Here is a 20,810-nt window from a genome sequence, read left to right on the forward strand (position 1 = left end):
TTGAAATTGGTTTCTTGTTCTTCTTTGATTTTTATAAAAAAGTTTTATTACATTAGGTTTTTTGTTCTTTTGGTTTTTAAATATTGTTCATGTTGTTTATACGAGAAATTTTCAGTACATATTATATACACACAACATTTTTTTCAAACTCTGGAAAATCAAAATGTACACCTAAAAACAAACAAACTGATTAGTTAGTTATCTATGAATTATCATGTTTCCTTATACTCATATGGCCCTGGTTTTTGTTCAACTTCCAAATCCAACTTTCCTTCTGCAATCTCGACCCCTTCATAGGTCAAACCAGCAGTAACATGATCACCAGGCAAGACTTTACCAACACCTTTAGGAGTCCCTGTCAGAATAATGTCACCCTTTTCCAAAGTCATGACACTACTCATTGTACTGAGAATCTTATGGATAGGGAAGATCATCAATGAAGTTAAATCCTGTTGTTTTGTCTCACCATTAATCTCCAAATGTAATTCAGCTTTATAAGGATCTGGCAATTTTTCCTTTGGGATGAACTTGGATAAAGGTAAGAATGTATCAAAACCTTTACCAATAGACCAAGGTAAACCTTTTTTCTTAGCTTCATCTTGAACATTTCTAGCAGTAAGATCAATAGCCAATGCATAACCATCAATGGAGTCTAAAGCATCTTGATTTGTAAAAGTATTTGGATCAAGATTTTTCAACGTTTTGTTCAAGATAACGGCCAATTCCACTTCATGATGAACAACTGTCCCACGAGGAATCAATATTGGTCCGGCATTTGGCTCAAGAATAGATGAAGACGGTTTTAGGAAATAGAATGGTTGGGATGGTTTTGTATTGTTTAGTTCCTTTATATGGGCAACATAGTTACGACCGATACATAGGATCTTTCCGGCATTTTTGATGTATGAGAGAGACATTGTGCTGATTGAAATATGAAGCAGCCACACTCAGTTTGAGTCGAGTTCGATTGACTTTTGTTTTGGTGAAAACTTGACAAAGTTCTTCAGTTTTGTTCAAGATCGTTATCGTCGAAGATTGGAAGAAATTCGCGGGTGGTTTGGACAACAAACGGTTCCGGTTCTTTATCCAGATTCTGAAAAATCTGGGGCAATTAAAATAGACCTCAAATCATTATCTAGAATGGATCAAACCAAGGAAAGTGGCCTATGCTCGAGGGAAAGCTGTGTAGCTTTCTAAAATTGGTGATGATGCAAAAGAAATACAAATTTAAAGACTCTTCGTTTTCAATTTCCAAACGTCCATCTTGATGAGCATTGGGTGCCATGTGGCGAATAGACCCTTCAACGTCACTTGCCTGGCCTTCATCATGCCAAAGGGCAAAGGTAGTCTTAACTTCTGCCTCATCTTTTATGACTACCCATTAGGTTGGACTAAGTTGAAACTTGAGAGCTCAATCCATGTTCAGATCGTCAATTCAAGTTCAACATCTCTGAAATTTGCCATAACTATTTGAGCTTGAAGTCTCAAACCAGGAAGATTTTTGAGCCAAAGTCAACCACATGGACCGCTGATTAATAGATATAGATCTCAAACCATCCTCTAAAAGAAGTAGAAGCGGTTAAGTTCACTTCACTAATTTGGACGTTCTAAATGGCGGGTCTCAATCAATTAAATGCTCATGAGAATTGTGAACCCAAGCCCTAATTTCCAAATTTACACCACATATCAAGCCGTACTTTTTACTTTCCAACATACCCGTTGAAAAATCTTGAGCCTCTAGGTTTATACATGGGTACATACAAGATGATGAATTGAGCCCAGTCAAGGTCAAAGGTTTGTATCTGTACGTGCGTATTCAACAAATTCAGGTGAACTCGAAATTTCCCAAAAGCATTAGTTCAAGCATAGACATGACTTACGATCTTTCGAAAATTATCCTGCTCATGTGTCTATTGATGATCTAAAAGTTGAATTAGCTCCCACCCAGATTTTTCATTGGTTGAACTATGGCGTTATTTCGCTAATCAGTATTTCAATCAATGGAGTTTAAAGGCTTCAAGAGAGCTATTTTTTTGCCTCCACATATGTTGTAGAGGCAACGAGACACTAGTAGATTTTTCACACCTTAGCTAGACTGAGGCTCGACAAATATCACCACAATTACATGAAGAGCACCTCCTAAAATAATCGACAACGCTGTCTATGAATCAGTAGCTCTCTTTTTGGGAAATAGAAAATCAAATTAAGAAACTTATTTCGATACACTCAAACCCAACAACAAAAGTACTCGAACCAAATTTCCTTCGAGGAGCCTTCAAAGCGAGTACAACAGAATCACCTGAGAGGACCCACACTTTTCAGTAATTAGCTAATAAAGATTTCTTATACGTTCTATGAAGCTGTACACAGTTCAATCTTCCACGAAACAACTCGAGCATTTCCTGAATTGGCCTTTTGCGAGATACAAACCTGTCAGAAATTCACAGAGATCTCAGGAGAGCTAAGATTTCTCATAGAAAAAACACCATCTGCCTTGAAATTGTTATGGTTTAGACTGCTAGTTGTGAATCTTGATGATCTAACTGTCCACTAAACTTGTCCACCATGCAACTCGCTGTGATCTACTCCAGGCACTTTGCAGCATGAGCGCCATTGACAATCTGTGCAGAAATTCGCTCCAAAAAAACCCGCATAAAGTCACTTTTTTGGGTCCGTTTCAAAGTCTCAAACAATGCGCATAACGCGTCTTCTTGCAAGCCAGTGTACCTCGAGGAAATACAGGGGTCGATGGGAAGCGTTGATGAAGGATACACATAGCGTATACAAAATGGAAAAACCACGGTGAATTGTGGACTGGAATGCTGATATACACAACCTTTAACATGTGGACCTAGGCATCTACAATTGATGTCCTGAACCAAAACTTCAAGGATGTTCACCTTCTTTGAGGGCTCTTGACGAATTTGGAAGACACAATTACCTCATTTCGAAAAGCGATACAAATTACACACAACATAGAGCATAGAGCACACATATTTGCCTACTATCAATTCACTATTCACTATAATTCATTGATTTTCATTCGAATTTGTACACAACGATCAGGGTTGAAAACTTATGAAATTCAAAAGCTGGTGTAGGTAAAGGTATTAATTAGCACATTATCAGACACACTCACGTAATACTCAATAGAAATTCGACTATGGAGATCCACATATCAACCCTTTTCAAATTCTTGAGATCTAGAAATACCCTCGAAGAAAGGTCAAAAGTAATTGCTAGCTGGAAAAGAATATAAATAACCGTCAATATCTCCTTCAAACCAGAATTCTGTTCTTGTTTTCCTTCAACATCTTCAAAGGTTTCAAACATCTAATAGATCTCACCTTCGTTCAATTCAATTTATAATAATAATGAAATTTTCAACTTCATCAATCTTGGCTTTTGCTTCAATTGCAGCCACCTCAGTCTTTGCTGCTCCAGTCGATATTCCATCTGCCTCATTACCAGTTTCAAACCTTCCAACTGGTGCTTTAGGTAACCTTCCAACTGGTGAACTTGGTAGTCTTACTGGTGTCTTGGGTGGTTCTTTACCAACTGGTGACTTGGCTGGTTTGAACTTACCAGATCCAATTGGTGCTGTTTCCGGTGAAATTGCCAACATTACTGGTTTGTTGAAAGAAGTTACTTCATTATTAACCACTTCTGATCTTCCTCATGATACTTTGGACAAAGTTGTTGAAATTGTCAAGGAATTTGTTAACGGTGTTGTTGATACCTTAGGTCAAGCCACTGGTTTAGATGGTGTTGCTGATTCATTAAATGACTTATTAGATGACACTGTTGGTAAATTAGATGGTTTATTGAAAAACTCTGGTTTATCTGACACTTTAAACAGAACTTTAGATGCTTTATTGAAATCTTTGAAAACTTTGTTATCTAAAATCTTATGGACTTTGAACCAAGTTTTGGACAACTTATTCCACTTGAACTTAGTTGGTGTTGTTGTTGCTTTATTATCAGGTGCTTTAGCTGCTATTGATTTATTCTTATCTCAATTGAAAAATGGTGCCTTACCAGCTTAAGTCAATTGATCTTTAGTGATATTTTGATTCAATCTTTTGAAAAGATTCTTTAATTTTCTTTGACAAGAACAATTTGTTTCTAATTAGTTCCTAGCTTTGACTAGATGTCTTTAATCTATACTTCATAAGAAATGTTTGTTTCTATTTTGACCAATTTTGAGAACATGTAGCAGCTTCAGTCATAACAGCAAGGTTATATATGACCAATCAAACTATCAATCATGAAGTCTAAACCAAAGGATACAAAAGAAAATAGCACTGCAGATTTTTGATGAAGAACTCCAGCTCAGGAACTCTAGAACCAGGAAGAGAAATAATAGCCATCTTCACTTAATGTTATCTTAACGTTTTCCTAATATCATTATAACAGTTTCCTCAAACTCAAATGAAAGCATTATTTGAACATCAAAGAACACTCATTCCTTTAGAAAGGCAGGAAAGTGGTGGGTTTTATGTGGTTTTAAATCAAGACCAGTTTTTCAATTTTCTTTGGCAGGGATTACAAAAAATATGTAGAAGTTCCTGTTAAATCCGGAACCAAACTAAACTGCTGAGCTGATGTATTTGGAAAAATAAAATTGGAAAAGGGTTTTGAGGGTTTGGTGAGAATTTATTATTGGTTCAAACTAGACCTGTAGAGGTTGGGTCAGTAGCTAGAGCTTTGTTTTCATATTGTTAATAGTATTAGCATTGACTATTGAATTCTCTCAATGAACAGTAGAAACGTCTAGTAATAAGGAGCACCTAGTGGAATTAAAGGGAAGAGACTAGCCCCCACTTAATTTAGCAGCTGATTCTCTTATTAGAAGAAAGTAGAGTTATCCACTTACAGCGTATGCAGCTGATAGGGAACAGCGATCCAAGGCAGTTTTCTCTAATTGTTCGTGTTAAATATTCAATCGTATTTTTCTCAGCACTTTTTTGGTCAAAACCCAGATTCTGCAGCCAAAATTCTTGAGTCACCAAAGTGGAAACCTTATAATTTTTGAAGACAGTGTAAGTGTAGCGAGATGCCAAACTTCCACAACAATTGTTCAAGAAAGAGCAATCTCTATCGATAGCTGGCACTTTCAATGTAGCGTATGTGTTGGAAATTTAATCCTGTTACAGTGAATTCGTAATTTCCTTATGGTGAATAAATTAATTAGCTCTCAGACTATAGCGCATCGTGAAAGACAATAACAATGCTGTCGCGACTCGCTAGTCAAGTACAGTCTAATGGATCCTGCAAAACGAATGGTTCGACATAAAATGTTTAGTGCGTGATTAAGGACTTCATGAAGCTGTCCCTTTTATTCTGGTTCAAGGTATTTAAACATCAATTCGTTGGTTCTGTAACTGCGGAAAAGTTTGTCACATAAAGGTACCCTATGTAATAATATCAATAATCCCTGTACACCGTGTAAAACCTTCTAATCTCAACGAACAAATCTCATTGTTGTACGTAGTGAGGTACACAAAATAATATTCATCATGCAGTTACCTCCCTAGAGAAAAATCAATCCCTAAAACAGAAGCTGCATTCTGGCCTTCAAGGAGTATGCTTCGTGAAGTTGCATACATATCACATATAGGCAAGCAGAGTTTATTCGCACAAAGAATCATGCAGTACTTTCAGTGGTGTATAATTTGACTAAAACTACTGGGCACCAAATGTACAGACATGCTTCAACTTTTCACAACGTTGAAGGAGGTATGACAACACATTGGGAAAGACATGGGTAACCAAAATAATAAATGAAGATCATCAAGCTTATAGCTTTCCTGATATAGTTCCTCTTTTTGATCTGAAATTTTCAGCTTTCTTGAAATCAAACCGTGTATAAATTATAACTGAATTCCACCTGGAATACATGTTTTGATTTAGTTTCATTAAACATCCTTGATTATCACCAAATCAACTCCAAAGAAAGATGAAAATCTCAATCACTTCAGTCTTTACCTTAATTTCATTGTTCGCAATCAGTGTTATTGCTGCCCCAGTTGCCGTTGCTTCACCAGATGCTGTTGCTGTTGCTGCTCCAGAACCATTGTTTGAAGAATTACAAGCAATTGGTGCCATCAATAAAGGTATCGCCAATATCACTGGTGAATTAACCCAATTAACCACTTTATTAACTGCCCCAACTGAACTTCCAAAAGATACCTTAGGAGCTGTTGTTACTATTGTTCTTGATTTATTAAAAGGTGTTGTTTCAACCTTAGGTGGTATCACTGGATTAGAAGAAGGTACAGATGCTTTGAATGGTTTATTGAATGATACTTTTGCCAAATTAGATGCTTTATTAGCCAACTCTGGTCTTGATGCCACCTTGAACCAAGTTCTTCGTACTTTGATTGATGCTATCAAAACTTTACTAGCCAAGATCTTATGGACTTTGAACCAAGTTTTAGATAACTTACTTCATTTGAACTTGGTTGGTGTTGTTGCCTCATTATTAGCTGGTGCTCTAGCTTCAGTTGATTTGTTCTTATCAAAGATCAAAAATGGTGTTTTACCAGCTTGAGTTTGTTGATTTGGTCTATCAATATTCTTGATTCATTTTTAGTTTCTTTTCTTTACAAATACCCTTTTTGATTCTACCTAGCAATTTAACTTCTAGCTATTAAAAGCTTTCAACTTTTTAAAAAGATATTTCTTTGAAATTAAAACTGATCTTGTAGCCTGTAAAAAATTGTTCAACGTTCTCTTAATTGATAATTCGCGAATTATCAGTTCTGAGTCAGCAAGCGGTAATAATAGGAGTTAACTAAAAAAGATTATTGACCAGAAGATAATGGCAGCTCTTGAGCCTTGACAGTGGACACTGTCAGTTAATTCATACAACAGTTTGGACTACGAATGTCAAGCTGGTGCTTTCCATTATAATTCATCATTTGGTTTTTAAATCTACGGTATTTCTTTCAAACCACTTTCCAAAAAGAGTATCAGATTGAGCGGTCAAAGTTGATACGTAAAGTTAGTCGAACCGTTGATAGACCCGCTATGCCTTATCCAACTCATCAATTAGTGTATCAGGTTTGATAAGACTCATATTAGAGAGAAAACATTCAGAAGAAATGATATAAGTGCCCGCTAGTGGTTTTATTGAAACTAGAAAATGCACAATATACATGATGTGCCATTGCGGGATTTCAATACCAAGGTCAACCTTCATTGCTATTGTTTCCCATCGTTACATATGCTTATTGCTGTATTGGCTTCAACTTCAACTAGTACAATCATCCATCATGCTCTCAGATGTTTGAGCTGCAACACGTCTATAGTAGAAGTATGGAATGAATTTGACGTTCCACCCGAGAAATTATCATCTACGAGACCTGTCACCAAGATCAAGAGCGCGTCGTGACGAACATGAGCAACTAATTGGCGCTGGGCAGCTCGATTGTGACAGATTTCAGATCTGAAAAAGCAAACTTTAAAGCTTAACCGTATATCTGACATTAATTCTACTTTCAAGTTTCTATCAAGCTCTAATTTCCAATTTTTAAGCTGTGCGTCGTATTTGAAGAGTCATGTTGTGATAAGACATGCTGATCATCTCCAGATTTTGAGTCACATCCGCACAATAAGGTATCTACGTCAGTGTACACTTGCTGTTGAAAACAACCGCTATGATAACTACAAAGTTGGTGTTGCACAATGTGATATTGTCAATAGCATATGTGTTGCTTTCATCATGCTGTACTACGACGTCTGATGCTCATTTTGGCTGATATACTAAATGACATATGGTATTTGAAAGTAGCATATATGTGGGATTAAACGAAACAGAACAAAGCAATAAAAAGAGAATGAAAAACTCTATAAGTTTATAATGAAAGATAAAAAAAAAATAATAAATTGTGAATCAAACCAGTATTTCTTTAGTTAGTGGCAGTTCCCCAATCATTGTTCAACATGAGACCTGCTCCATTCCCATTAGGTAAAACAGCTGGTGGTGCACTTGAAGAATTACCACTAGTAGCCATTCTTTGAGGAATATTACCACCCATTGCTTGTAAATTTGTTGAAGAATTGTTATTACTTGTAGGAACTGAGTTTGGAACAGTGTTTGGAACAGTATTTGGTAATGAATTTGAAATCATATCAGCTTGTGCTTGCATAAGTTGAGGTTGTTGAAGTTGTTGTGCAAATTGAGGATGCTGTTGAGCGTTCGGCTGGACTAAAGATGGATTTATTGGTTGAACTGTGGGTATTATATCTGAAGGTGCATTTCCTCTTAATCTGGACATATAGTTTGTTTGATTGATAATTTGTAGTATACCTTCAACACTTTTCAAAATTTGAGCATTTTGACCAACATTGACGTTATTGAATAAAAATGCTCTTAAATTTGTAGAAACATCTTTCAGCTGATCAACACTTGCCGTCAAGTTATTATACTCATTCAAATAGAAATTCAAATCAGTTTCCATTTTCACCATCAGTTGTTTTTTTCTTTGTCGACACTTTGAAGCAGCAACTCTATTTCTTTCCAAAAACTGTTTACGTTTTTCATCTTCAGTTAAATTATCATTCAAATTATCATCACCTTCTTCGTCTTTTACCTTGGCAGAGTCTGATTGTGGGTCTGAATCTTCAACATTTGCAGGAGCTGGAGCTGGAGCAGCAGCACCGTTGGCTTTTGATGTTTTATCAGTTTTGGCCTTTTTGCGTTTAGGACCATCATCATTGTTTTTAACTTTTGTTGCCTTATTTGTTGATCCTTTCTTTCTACCTCTTTTTGGAGGCTCCACAACCTTTGGTGAAGCATCAGCTGAAGTTTTAGAAATAGTGGATTGTGAAGCTGGTTGAGGGATAATTGGCTGTGTGTTTGATTGGTGAATGGCAGATGGTTGTTGAGGAACGCCTGCTTGGGGCTGGGTTTGAAACTGTTGAACTGGTGATTGGTGTAATGAGTGATTTCTGGAGTTTTGGCCAGAATGAGCGACATTTTGGTTCAACTGTTGTTGTTGTTGAGCAGCAGCTGGTTGTGTTTGAATTTGAGCCTGTTGTGGTTGAGGTGGAATAAGACCGACATCTTGGTGTGAAATAGAAGGGTGTGGTTGGGTCTGTTGATTTTGAGTCTGTGCTTGTTGTGGATTTGATTGACCAGGTATACCTAAATGATTTGAATGTTGATCAACACCAGCAGCACCTAACAATGAAGAAAGCCCTGGGGTTAAGCCTGAAAATCCCAAAGATCCTGGTGTATTCAAGCCTGGTAATGCAATACCATTTAGTGCATGTAAACCTGGTCCGCCTGGGGTTAAACCAGTTCTCAACCCAGATTCATTTGGAGTTAAACCAGTTCTGCCGAAATTATTTGAGCTCCAGCTAGACTGAACATTTGGGGATAAAACTAATGGTGGTAATTTTCTACCTCCTGGTGTTAAAATTTGAGGCGAAGAAGCTGGAATATTTGGAGCTTTTGAGGTACCATTTGGGTTCTCTTTACCAGTTGCAAAACTTTGTTCAAATGGGTTAGGTTCAAGGTCAAACGATGTTTTAGAACTCGCCCCAGTGGAGAATTGTGGCAATTGATGATTTTCACCTGAGTCTTGAAGTGTAGTGGCCATAGTTGTAGAGTGGTTTTGACTTGATAAGTAACGAACGTGTTAATATTGTTGTTGATGGAAGAAGTTGATGTTTTGTGTTTCTTTTCGCGGCTGATATGAGATGCTTTAAAAATGGCCTCCCTTCTCAAAAGATGATTTTATTTGGAAACTGATAAAAACTTGATCAGTTCACTAACTTTTTGCTGATGAAGCTTTTTTTCGCGTTGAATGTTGAACTTTGGCGTTTCTTTCAGTAGCAGAGATGGAATCTAGCCTTTTCTGTTTATGAATTCTCACTCCCTTTGACCTGCGGATTGTGGATGACGATAAGGCAGCTCCTAATGTAAAGCAGCGCGTTCTTTCTATAGCTTGTGGCGACCGTGTTTAACTAGGCGGCTGTTTGATGATTTTAGTGGTTTGTGTTGATGTTTTTGATGATTCAAGCGATGATTCCTCAGTTAAAATCAAATCAAAATGTTGATGTAATGATTGAAATATATTTTAGATTCAAATGTTCAATTACAAATTCACACATAAAAAAATTGGTTGGGAAAATAGCAATCTTGGAAAAAGAAAAAAAAACGCTGCCCAGAATGGAGATTTTCCGCGAATGGCTGATGTCAGAGATTATGTAAGAATGAGAGAAATTGGTGTTGGGATGTGTAATACCAGTGTACCTAGAGTAAATCATCAATACTGATAATGAGACTAGATAAAGATATCCTTATATAAGAAATGCAGTCAGGCATAGTGGTGAATAACTGTTTGGACAATAGAAGGAGTGTTGATGATTAATGAGCACAAGTACTTATAAAGTTGGAGTTAGAACCGAACAAGTTCAGAGATCTGATATTAACTGAGTTACATGTTGATTTATATCAAGAAACCATTTGAAAGATGTCTGACCGATATTTGTCTGCTATTCAGCTTCAAAGTTTTAAAGCAGGCATTTCTATCCTATTCCCTTTAATATGATTTATATAATCCATTAAAGCTTTATTGTAGAAGCCAACTTACAACACAACAATATATCCCAAATAAAACCATTTATTAATATTTCAAACAAAACTTTTTCACACGCACACTCTCTTCTCTTTCTTCACTATAATACATTTATTCAAAAAATCAGATTATCATCTTATGCTGAACAACCCCCAACATCAAATGCAACAACTCGCCAATAACATCATAACTTATCTGGCTTCAAATTGAACCATTCTTCTTGTTCTAGATTTGTATAAAACACGATGACCACAAGCACTGCATCTGATAGCATCATTTCTTCCTAATGATAAAGAAGTTGCACAATTTGTACAGATATATTTGACAGTGTTGGATTTAGTTGAAGAAAAACCTGAAGCGGCTTGACTTAATTGGGTTGGTGCCACGAAACCTTCTCTTGACATTCTTATAAATATTTAATGATGAATGAACCTTGAACTTGATTTTAGTTGGTTGAAATTGTTGGAAGGTTATGTTGATTTCAAATTTACATCAATTTTTTTTTCTTCGTTAAAAAAATTCAAAACTTACATAATCGAGCGGTTCGGGCCGCATTATTATAATACCGCCCTCTCAGCTACAATAACAGGTTCGATTGCCCATTCAGTATGCTTTTGAAATCAAATTGTGTTATTAATGACTGTGTTATCAATTGACTCGAAAGGATTTATGCTTTTTTTTGAATAAAATGCTTGCATGGTGAGTGAACATCAGTAGAAGTTTCAATGAACAAAATTTCATCTATATCTCATTTTTGGCTTATCACCTCTTGCCTCTCTCTTCTGTTGTCTTTTACTCTTTGCTTGCTCTTTCTCACCATCATACTCTTCAACTTGTTGTCCACTCTTTGCACCACCTCCAAACATTTGTCTACCAGCATTGATAACACCATAGATTTTATAAACTGCAAAGACTGGAATAGCCCAATACAACCACCATATTTTGCTTGAGTTGAACAAAATTGTTAAGAAGTTTAAAATCACAGTGTAATAGATGATATCGAAAAGGTATTCAGTTAATCCTTCTTGTTGTAAATCTTGACCTTGGCGAATGATTTTACCTTGTGGATCTAATACCGGTCTACCAAATTTTTCTATCACATATAATGAGCCGAAAACTGGGACTGCTGTTATGATGAAAAATTTTGATGATTGTGGTCTATTAAGGAAGTAATTGAAGAATGTAAAGATTGAATAAGAGATCCATGTTATCAAATGGATTTCTTTCAAGATCTTGAAGTTTTGAGCAACTTGCTTTTTAGCTGATTGGCCTGCCATTGTATTTGGAGTATTGTAGTCAGATTATCAAGGGAGCCAGCAGTTGTATCTGGTTGGATACTACGTAAAACAAAGGCGACGTTTGGTCAAACGATGATGTTCAAGCTTTCCCAAGGTCTGCTATTTGCGGGTAAAAATGGGTTTCGCGAAGATTGCTGTATACAATTGAAAAGGAGGCTCAAGTACAAGGGGCCTTTCATATTAATATGTCCAGTCATTAGATGTATAGATTAAGTTAAACAAAATTATAATGGACAATGGACCAAGTATTTATATGAATATAAATCACTTCAACCTCAAACGCAAAAAACAAAACACCAAAGTTCCAAAGAATAAAAAGTAAGAGCATGATAGATAAAACAACTTGAGTGTTATCGTCACAGTTATCATTTAAAGTCATCAAATCACCTTGAAGAGTTTGCAAAATGTAGTGTTTTTGTATTAAGTAAAAAATTCATGAAACATTAAAGTAACCAATATATAATATGCTGCAAAAGAAGGGAAAAGAAATTTAAAAAATAATAACACTCTAACAACAACCGTTTTGTTGATTATTACCGATTGATTGACCTCTAATACTGACAGTGTTCTTGTTGTTACCGGAATTACCAGCATTTGAAGCATTGTTTGAAACGTTGGCCTTGATTTGTCTAGCCATTGTAAAGAAAGCTTGTTCAACATTTGTAGAGTTTAAGGCTGAAGTTTCCAAGAATGGGATATCTAGAGCATCTGCAAATTCTTTGGCAACGTTATAATCAACAGATTTCTTATCAGTTAAATCAGATTTGTTACCAACTAATAGTTTCATTACACCACCAGTAGCATATCTATCAATTTCTTGTAACCATTGTTTGACATTATTAAATGATTCTTGATCAGTAACATCATAAACAATAATGATACCATGAGCACCTCTGTAGTATGAAGAAGTGATAGTTCTGAAACGTTCTTGACCAGCAGTATCCCAGATTTGTAATTTAATAGTTTTACCATCTAATTCAATAGTTCTAATTTTGAAATCAACACCAATGGTAGAAATGTAATCAGCGGTATAAGTGTCATCGGCAAATCTCAACAACAAACAGGATTTACCAACACCTGAGTCACCAATCAATAGTAATTTGAATAAATAATCGTATTCTGTGTTCATTTTGATATGAATATAGTGATTGTTTTGGAAACAACTAGCTTTGTTTTGTTGTGTAGTGTGTCTTTTTTTTAATTTGTGAAAATGGCAAATTTTATTATCAGTGCCTAAAAAATAGAATTCGCGGAAGTAATTTCAGCTTTCTCTTGGTTGTCAGGGTGACACTGACTATAAAATGATCAATATAGCTACAAATCTGGTTAATAAAAGTGGAAAGTACGAGTATAGGATATGGAAGTGGGGTCTTAGACTAATATAGCTTGAAACGCCAGAACTGTTTTTACAATTTACAGCTTTTGGCAGTTTGTTTCGACTCTATATTCATTTCCAATGATACCTGGAGTTATCGTAATCAGCTCTGAGGTTCCTCGATTTACCAATCAGGATCAGATCTATACTACTAGATCAATTAATATTAATATTATCATTATTAAAATTAGGGGCATCATCACTCACACAATAGCCCCAGTGTAAAAAAAAACTATAACACAGAAAAGAAGTGAATAAAAAGGTGAAAGCATACTAGAATATAGCCTTCAATAGAAGGTGGTGTTAACTGAATAATTCAGTGTAGAGCTTAGATTTCACATTTCTTGTCCATGAAAAACAACTCTGTGCAAGCACACATCTCCATAAGACTACTTGCCAGAATCATGACTGGTTTCAAGGTCCTAAAGTTTCTTGGGTAATATTAGACTGCTTCCTCTTCAGACTGGAATTAAACCAATGAAATGGGTAGCTTTAGATTTCAATTGATGATAATAGTTAGCCAAGACTGGAGGGATTCTGCCTGAGTTGATAACAGCTTCAACTTTATATAAAGTTCCATCAAATAATAACTTTGTGTGTTTAGATTGTTTATATCTTAATTTGATGAATGTGACATATTGTAACAAGACAAAGATATTAACAAATGCTAATTTGAAATTTCTAAAGATTTGGAAAATAATCAATGGAGATGATAATGATAATTGAACCAAAATGAAAATTTCCAAATTTGAAGCAGCTACTAATGATTGTTCATTATAGGTGGTGATCAAAGTGTTGATAATCTTTGAGTAGTGATCTTTAACTGGCGATGAAACACTTGGTAAGATTGGTAGGATGAAGTTTTTGAAATAATTCAATGCATGGAAAGATGAAAAGATGAAAAAAGGATACAAACCACCACTAATAATTTTAACATTAGAAACCAAATACCAAGTAATGGCTAATGACAAATATTGGAAGTTGTCATTATAAATGAATGTTTTGAAATTGAAGAAGTTGATAGTCTTTGATGATTTGAAGATTTGGAATAAAACAACTAAATAAGTTGAGATGATGGAAATTAAAGCCCAATTGTAATATCTTTTGTATGAACTTTGAGAAAAGAATGAAAAAAATACAGTAGATAATGTATTGAGGATTGTAGAGACATGACCCAAAAACCAAAAGAACTGAGGTGTCTGACATGTTGGTTAGTTCTCTAATGTACCAATGCATTCTAGTCGATCATATACTTACTGTTAATCTGGGTTTCAACAATTGGAAAAAAGACCCAAATGACACGACTGAGTTGTTGCTAGACATTTCGCAAGTACTGAAGAAGCAAATGATATGGAGATGTGTGGCAATTGGTGACGAGCTGGATGTGATTTGTAAGAGGGCTCGTTGTCCACTTGTTCTGGGTTTTTCTCACCAGCTATCGAATCTATCGCTTGATTGAAATTTCACCGATAAAAAATATCCAATGAAGCCACACGCTGCTGTTATTTCCAGATCCAGCAGTCTAGATCTCGCGTTGTCCCAGAGACGCGTCCCTCTTTCCCCTTTTAGTAGTATTGCCCGATCGGGATGTTTTCGTGTAAACAAAATCAAAACAAAAAAAGTTGACTTGTAAAAAAAAACGAATTCATCAACAAAAAGTCAGGGAAAAAAAGTCGATTTTGAAAGAGAATTCTGGATTTAAACTACAACACTTGTATTCACATTCACAACAAAACTTATACAAACTACTTTCGCAATGAGAGAAATCGTATGTGATCCATTAAAAGGAAAAGGCACGAAGAGAATGAGCGCTAGTTGAAGTTTATGATTTTTCTTTCAAAATCTAATCTCTAAGCGCGTATAATCAAAGTTACATTCCAACAAAGAAAACATTGTCTTCTATTGTCCTTCAAAACTCGGTGAAACCATTACTAACTAATTAATATAGATTCATTTATCAGCAGGTCAATGTGGTAATCAAATCGTAAGTTGTTTTACTTTCGTGTGCTTGTTGATTGAACGCGTGTATTTGTTTACATTTCAATCTGAATGAGAGGCAAATAAAAGTTTTTTAATACTAACTGCTTTTAGGGTGCTGCTTTCTGGGAAACCATCTGTGGTGAACACGGTTTAGATGACAATGGTGAATTCCATGGTACTGAAGAAATCCAAAGATCAAAATTAAACGTTTATTTCAACGAAGCTTCTTCTGGTAAATACGTTCCTCGTTCTGTTAACGTTGATTTAGAACCAGGTACTATTGATGCTGTTAAAACTTCAAAAATTGGTAACTTATTCAGACCAGATAACTTTATTTATGGTCAATCTTCAGCTGGTAACGTTTGGGCTAAAGGTCATTACACTGAAGGTGCCGAATTAGTTGATTCAGTTTTAGATATCGTCAGAAGAGAAGCTGAAGGTTGTGATTCTTTACAAGGTTTCCAAATTACCCACTCTTTAGGTGGTGGTACCGGTTCTGGTATGGGTACTTTATTAATCAGTAAAATTAGAGAAGAATTCCCAGATAGAATGATGGCTACATTTTCAGTTGTCCCATCTCCAAAAGTTAGTGACACAGTTGTTGAACCATATAATGCTACTTTATCCATCCACCAATTGGTTGAAAACTCAGATGAAACCTTCTGTATTGACAATGAAGCTTTATATGATATCTGTATGAAAACTTTGAAATTACCACAACCATCTTATGATGATTTAAACCATTTAGTCAGTTCAGTTATGTCAGGTGTTACTACTTCACTACGTTACCCAGGTCAATTAAACTCAGATTTAAGAAAATTAGCTGTGAACTTAGTTCCATTCCCAAGATTACATTTCTTCATGGTTGGTTATGCTCCATTAACTTCTTTAGGTTCTCAATCATTTAGATCTTTAAGTGTTCCAGAATTAACCCAACAAATGTTTGATTCTAAGAACATGATGGCTGCTTCAGACCCAAGAAATGGTAGATACTTAACTGTTGCTGCTTTCTTCAGAGGTAAAGTTTCAGTTAAAGAAGTTGAAGATGAAATGTACAAAGTTCAAACTAAAAACTCATCATATTTCGTTGAATGGATTCCAAATAATGTTCAAACTGCTATCTGTTCAGTTGCTCCAAAAGGTTTAGATATGTCTGCTACTTTTATTGGTAACTCTACATCTATTCAAGAATTATTCAAAAGAGTTGGTGATCAATTCGGTGCGATGTTCAGAAAGAAAGCTTTCTTGCATTGGTATACCTCTGAAGGTATGGATGAAATGGAATTTACTGAAGCTGAATCAAACATGAATGATTTAGTTAGTGAATATCAACAATATCAAGATGCTACTGTTGAAGATGATGAAGAATTGGATTACGGTGAAGAACAATCATTAGATGAAGTTCTTGAATAAATTTAGCGTAAAACAAAAGATGAATTGATGAAGAATAATAATTAGAGAAGGATACCCTATTTTTTTAATTTAATTTGTTTTGTTACGCCCGGTTAAGATTTTTTATTATATATATATTTTTGGTTATGAGGATCTTCATTTATAAAGAAAAAGGTGCTGTATCTTTATCTTTCAAAGTGAATGATGGGTCCTCTTGATTTTTACTCAGTTTTTAATTTTTTATATCTTCCCTATTTACTCTGTTTCTATTTTATTGTGTTGAGGTCTTAAAGAAATTTTCGGTTGATTTTCCAGAGTGAGATTACTCGTTGAATACGTAGTTGTCCTTCTTTCTATGACGTTTCGATTGTTTATTTGATCAAATAGTTTTGATGCTGCTGCTTTTTTATCATTCGTATACTTTTATTTCATTCGCCGAACGGAAATTTCCGTGCACAACCGGCCGGTCGCATTATCAGCGTGTAAGGCCTTGAAAAAAAGATGTGATGATAACAAAATACAATGAATATAATGAATAGGTGATATTTAAACAGACACTTTTCCCTTGAAAGTTCTTAGTACTACTGTTTATTATAGAGCTGACAGGTTATTGGATTTGGGACGAGATCATTCACAATTCTTTTGAATAAGCACCAATTTATTAAAGGTATTGTTAATCATGAGTAATTCAGACTCACCATTGCTTAAGCCATATAGTAAAGCCCTCGATGATCCAACTCTTGGGTCCCCTGGTCTTGTCGCCAGAGAGCTGGCTCAACCAGATGAAAACATTGACTCTTTGACCATTGGAAATGGGAACACTTATGGAGCTATTGATCAAGACTTAGAGAGTCAGCCACAGGAAACTGAACAGGATCCAAATGTTGGTGAAATCGACCCTGCTCAATTAAAACTTATAATAGGGACTTTATACATTGGATCATTCTTAGCTGCTCTGGATACTACTATTGTTACTACTTTATTATCAACAATTGCATCAAGCATAAATTCAGTGTCCAAAATGTCATGGATTGCCACATCTTATTTATTATCATGTTCTGCCTTCCAACCATTATATGGTAAATTATCAGATATCTACGGAAGAAAATCATTATTGTTATTCTCCAATGCTACATTTGCTCTTGGCTGTTTAATTTCAGGTCTTTCTCATAATTTGGTTGGTTTATCAATTGGTAGATTCATAACAGGTATTGGTGGTGGTGGATTAACATCATTAAGTACAATCACCACTAGTGATTTAGTTCCATTGAGAAAAAGAGGTATTTACCAGGGTCTTGGTAATATTGCATTTGGGGTTGGAGCTGCCACTGGTGGTATCTATGGTGCATTATTTGAGAAATATCTTGGTTGGGAATATGCCTTCTTCAGTCAAGTTCCTATTGCATTGATTAGTGTTTACTTGATTTGGAGAAACTTAAAGCTACCAGAAGGTTCAATTGGGCTAGGTATGACTGGCTCTAGATTAGCTAAATTGAAACAGGTTGACTTCTTGGGTGCTACATTATTGGTCTCTGCATTGTTAAGTTTTATGATTTTAGTTTCATTTGCAGGAAACGAAATTGAAATTAACGGCGGTGCCTTCTGGGGATTGATTGTCTTTACAGCTGTTACCTTAGGCTCTTTTGGTTATGTTGAATTGTATGTTTCACCTCAGCCAGTTTTACCTGTTAGGTTATTTGCCTTCATAACAGTCTTATCATCAGGTTTGGTAAATTGGTTCATGACAATGTCTGTTTTCACCTACCTCTTCTATATGCCTGTCTACTGGAGTTCTGTTGTTGGTTTAACTCCAACAGAAATAGGTTTGAGAACCATTTCTAATTTTGTGGGTGTATCAATGGGTTCAGTTTTGTCTGGTATATATATGAAAAATACTGGTAAATACTATTGGTTCTCGGTAATTGCAGGTATTTTGACAATTCTTGGTGTTTATGGCTTATATGTCACAACTGAAACAACATCTACATTCTTCCAATATATTGAGTTATTCATCCCAGGTGCTGGCTATGCTGCAAGTTTAACTGTTACTTTATTGGCTTTGATTGCTTCAGTTCCTCATGATCAACAAGCTGCTACAACATCAATTCAATATGCCTTCAGAGCCACTGGCTCAACCATTGGTGTCGCTGCTTCAAGTTTCATTTTCCAAAAATACTTGTTAAGCTCTTTAACTACCAGATTATTTTCAATCCCATCAGATTATTCAAAAGAAGAGGTTCTTGAAATAATTCAAAAAGCTTTCAACAGCTCAGAATATACTCGTAAAGCACCAGAAGTCTTTAGAGATGCAATCATCAAGAGTTATGATATTGGGACTCATAAGGCTTTGCTTTTCAGTTTCATAACTTGTGTCATCGCTTGTGTTGTTGGGTTGTTTATGAAGGAGCATGTTTTGCACACAACCATACATAGAAAATGATATGGGAACATGGGAAATATTACTTTAATAGAACGAGACTTTATAGATATTGAATAATAATAATTTGTAGCTTCTTCTTATCTACTTATAGTTGTTGTCATGGTAACCAATATTCGCGAATTGCTAGCTCATCGTTAAAAAATCTGGTTTATACTAATCTCGAGAAAGTTGAGCTTAACTCCAACAATTACGTTATTGAAGCTAGATTAAAGTCCATCAGTTCCAATAATGTCAGAAGAAACACAAGCTCCAGTACCTGCAAAACAGCCAAAAGCTTCCAAGAAAAAGAAAGGTTCCAAAAATCCTGCTGAAATCACTCCAGAATATATAGCTGAACAACGAGCCAAAAGAGAAGCAGCTAAAAAGGCAAAAAAAGATGCACTTATAGCCCAGGGAATTGATCCAGAACAGGTTGATACTCCACCTGATCTAAGGTTTATTTCAAGACCAATCTTAAAAATACCAAGAGATGAATCTGACCCGCTATTTAGTAAAAATGGTGTTAATGTGAAGATTATGACTTATAACGTTTTGGCACAAGCGCTTATTAGAAGAACATTGTTTCCAACGAGTGGTAATGCAGTCAAGTGGTTCAAAAGATCTCAAGTGTTGTTGAGTGAATTCAAACATTACAATTGTGACGTTTTATTATTACAAGAAGTGGATCATGTTCAATTCAATTCCTTTTGGAGATCTGAATTCGAAAAATTGGGTTATGGTGCTGTGTTTAATAGATGGGGTGATAAGAACCATGGTGTTGCTATATTTTTCAGAAATAGTTTGTTTGATGTCACCGATAGAATGTATATCGATTATGATAAAGAAGAGTCTGGAAATATTCCACCAAGAACAGTCACTAAAAATGTGGGTCTAATATTAGCATTGAAGTTCAAGGATTCTATATTACAAGAATTCCCAAAAACAGACAAGAAGGGGATTCTTGTTGGTACAACACATCTTTTCTGGCATCCATTTGGTACATACGAGAGAACAAGACAGACTTATGTCATTCTGAACAAGTTTAGAGAGTTCATTAATAGAGTTCAGGTCTTACAAAAAGGTTCCTGGTTTCATTTCTTTGGTGGTGATTTCAATGCTCAGCCCTATGATGCACCTTATCTATCCATTACTTCGAAACCAATACACTATGATACTCGTTGTAAAACAGTCATTGAATGCTCTACATCTTTTCAATATTCAAAATTGCGTGAAGGTCTAGAGGATGAAGATGAAGATGGTGGTAATATTGAGAAATTTGGTGAAAATCAGCCACAGCATCCAGTCCCAGATTCATTTACTCCAACTGAAGAACAGGCACAGATTGTTAAGGATATGGAAGATTTACACAACTTACAACCAATGAGGGCTATATCATTGTACTCTGTTGCATATAAGCTTCTCCATCCTGAGAATTCAGGCTTAGATAATGAGAAAGGAGAACCAGAAGTATCAAACTGGGCACATGCTTGGAGAGGTTTACTTGATTATATATTTTACATTACAGAATGGGACTTGAAGTCAGACTCACAAGTCAAGAGCTTATCCGAATTTGAACAATTAACTAACGTGAAAATTAATGGTTTATTGAGAATGCCACCTGGAAAAGAGATGACTGAACACGGCCAACCACATGAAGGTGAATACCCAAGTGATCATTTATGTATGATCGCCGACTTGACACTAATATTATAGATTGCACAAAATACTACATCATGATACTAATCTATCAAATTTCC

At 35.5% G+C, this 20,810-nt stretch overlaps 11 protein-coding genes across 11 annotated transcripts; 5 read left to right on the forward strand and 6 right to left on the reverse strand.

Annotated features, from left to right (window-relative positions):
- Positions 1-212: 212 nt before the first annotated feature.
- Positions 213-917, reverse strand: FMP41 (Fmp41p; the record flags this gene model as incomplete). The annotated part of the gene is made up of 1 exon (XM_019181573.1): positions 213-917. The coding sequence occupies one exon, from the start codon at positions 915-917 to the stop codon at positions 213-215; it is 705 nt and encodes a 234-aa protein (XP_019040445.1).
- Positions 918-3,248: 2,331 nt separating this feature from the next.
- Positions 3,249-4,226, forward strand: WICANDRAFT_90573 (uncharacterized protein; the record flags this gene model as incomplete). The annotated part of the gene is made up of 1 exon (XM_019186244.1): positions 3,249-4,226. A coding segment is annotated over exon 1 (666 nt), but the record flags the coding sequence as incomplete, so codon positions are not given.
- A 1,733-nt stretch (positions 4,227-5,959) lies between these two features.
- WICANDRAFT_83430 (uncharacterized protein) lies at positions 5,960-6,553 on the forward strand (the record flags this gene model as incomplete). Its single annotated transcript, XM_019185542.1, has 1 exon — positions 5,960-6,553. One exon carries the CDS (start codon positions 5,960-5,962, stop codon positions 6,551-6,553), a length of 594 nt encoding a protein of 197 aa, XP_019040447.1.
- Positions 6,554-7,913: 1,360 nt separating this feature from the next.
- Positions 7,914-9,608, reverse strand: SKO1 (Sko1p; the record flags this gene model as incomplete). Its single annotated transcript, XM_019185543.1, has 1 exon — positions 7,914-9,608. The coding sequence occupies one exon, from the start codon at positions 9,606-9,608 to the stop codon at positions 7,914-7,916; it is 1,695 nt and encodes a 564-aa protein (XP_019040448.1).
- Positions 9,609-10,780: 1,172 nt separating this feature from the next.
- Positions 10,781-10,993, reverse strand: RPC10 (DNA-directed RNA polymerase core subunit RPC10; the record flags this gene model as incomplete). Its single annotated transcript, XM_019181551.1, has 1 exon — positions 10,781-10,993. The coding sequence occupies one exon, from the start codon at positions 10,991-10,993 to the stop codon at positions 10,781-10,783; it is 213 nt and encodes a 70-aa protein (XP_019040449.1).
- Positions 10,994-11,326: 333 nt separating this feature from the next.
- SND2 (Snd2p) lies at positions 11,327-11,866 on the reverse strand (the record flags this gene model as incomplete). The annotated part of the gene is made up of 1 exon (XM_019184628.1): positions 11,327-11,866. The coding sequence occupies one exon, from the start codon at positions 11,864-11,866 to the stop codon at positions 11,327-11,329; it is 540 nt and encodes a 179-aa protein (XP_019040450.1).
- Positions 11,867-12,395: 529 nt separating this feature from the next.
- YPT1 (Rab family GTPase YPT1) lies at positions 12,396-13,016 on the reverse strand (the record flags this gene model as incomplete). The annotated part of the gene is made up of 1 exon (XM_019185544.1): positions 12,396-13,016. The coding sequence occupies one exon, from the start codon at positions 13,014-13,016 to the stop codon at positions 12,396-12,398; it is 621 nt and encodes a 206-aa protein (XP_019040451.1).
- Positions 13,017-13,720: 704 nt separating this feature from the next.
- PER33 (Per33p) lies at positions 13,721-14,461 on the reverse strand (the record flags this gene model as incomplete). The annotated part of the gene is made up of 1 exon (XM_019181568.1): positions 13,721-14,461. A coding segment is annotated over one exon (741 nt), but the record flags the coding sequence as incomplete, so codon positions are not given.
- Positions 14,462-14,978: 517 nt separating this feature from the next.
- TUB2 (beta-tubulin) lies at positions 14,979-16,921 on the forward strand. Its single transcript, XM_019186245.1, has 3 exons — positions 14,979-15,030; positions 15,211-15,246; positions 15,354-16,921. Exons 1-3 carry the CDS (start codon positions 15,019-15,021, stop codon positions 16,653-16,655), a joined length of 1,350 nt encoding a protein of 449 aa, XP_019040453.1. The 5' UTR covers positions 14,979-15,018; the 3' UTR covers positions 16,656-16,921.
- A 303-nt stretch (positions 16,922-17,224) lies between these two features.
- WICANDRAFT_67844 (uncharacterized protein) lies at positions 17,225-19,113 on the forward strand. Its single transcript, XM_019184101.1, has one exon. The coding sequence runs from the start codon at positions 17,314-17,316 to the stop codon at positions 19,072-19,074; it is 1,761 nt and encodes a 586-aa protein (XP_019040454.1). The 5' UTR covers positions 17,225-17,313; the 3' UTR covers positions 19,075-19,113.
- Positions 19,114-19,302: 189 nt separating this feature from the next.
- Positions 19,303-20,810, forward strand: NGL2 (RNA exonuclease; the record flags this gene model as incomplete). The annotated part of the gene is made up of 2 exons (XM_019186246.1): positions 19,303-19,852; positions 19,928-20,810. The coding sequence occupies 2 exons, from the start codon at positions 19,303-19,305 to the stop codon at positions 20,764-20,766; spliced, it is 1,389 nt and encodes a 462-aa protein (XP_019040455.1). The 3' UTR covers positions 20,767-20,810.

The sequence above is a fragment of the Wickerhamomyces anomalus genome (assembly GCF_001661255.1).
Source record: "Wickerhamomyces anomalus NRRL Y-366-8 unplaced genomic scaffold WICANscaffold_2, whole genome shotgun sequence".
Classification (NCBI taxonomy): Eukaryota; Fungi; Ascomycota; class Saccharomycetes; order Phaffomycetales; family Wickerhamomycetaceae; genus Hansenula; species Hansenula anomala.

What these genes read in the sequence shown, in the direction of transcription:
- TUB2 (XM_019186245.1), top strand. An exon ending in GTCAATGTGGTAATCAAATC is followed by an intron (nt 15,247 to 15,353) that starts GTAAGTTGTTTT and finishes AACTGCTTTTAG; the next exon opens with GGTGCTGCTTTCTGGGAAAC.
- WICANDRAFT_67844 (XM_019184101.1), top strand. Translation starts at nt 17,314, where the DNA reads ATGAGTAATTCAGACTCACCATTGCTTAAGCCATATAGTAAAGCCCTC.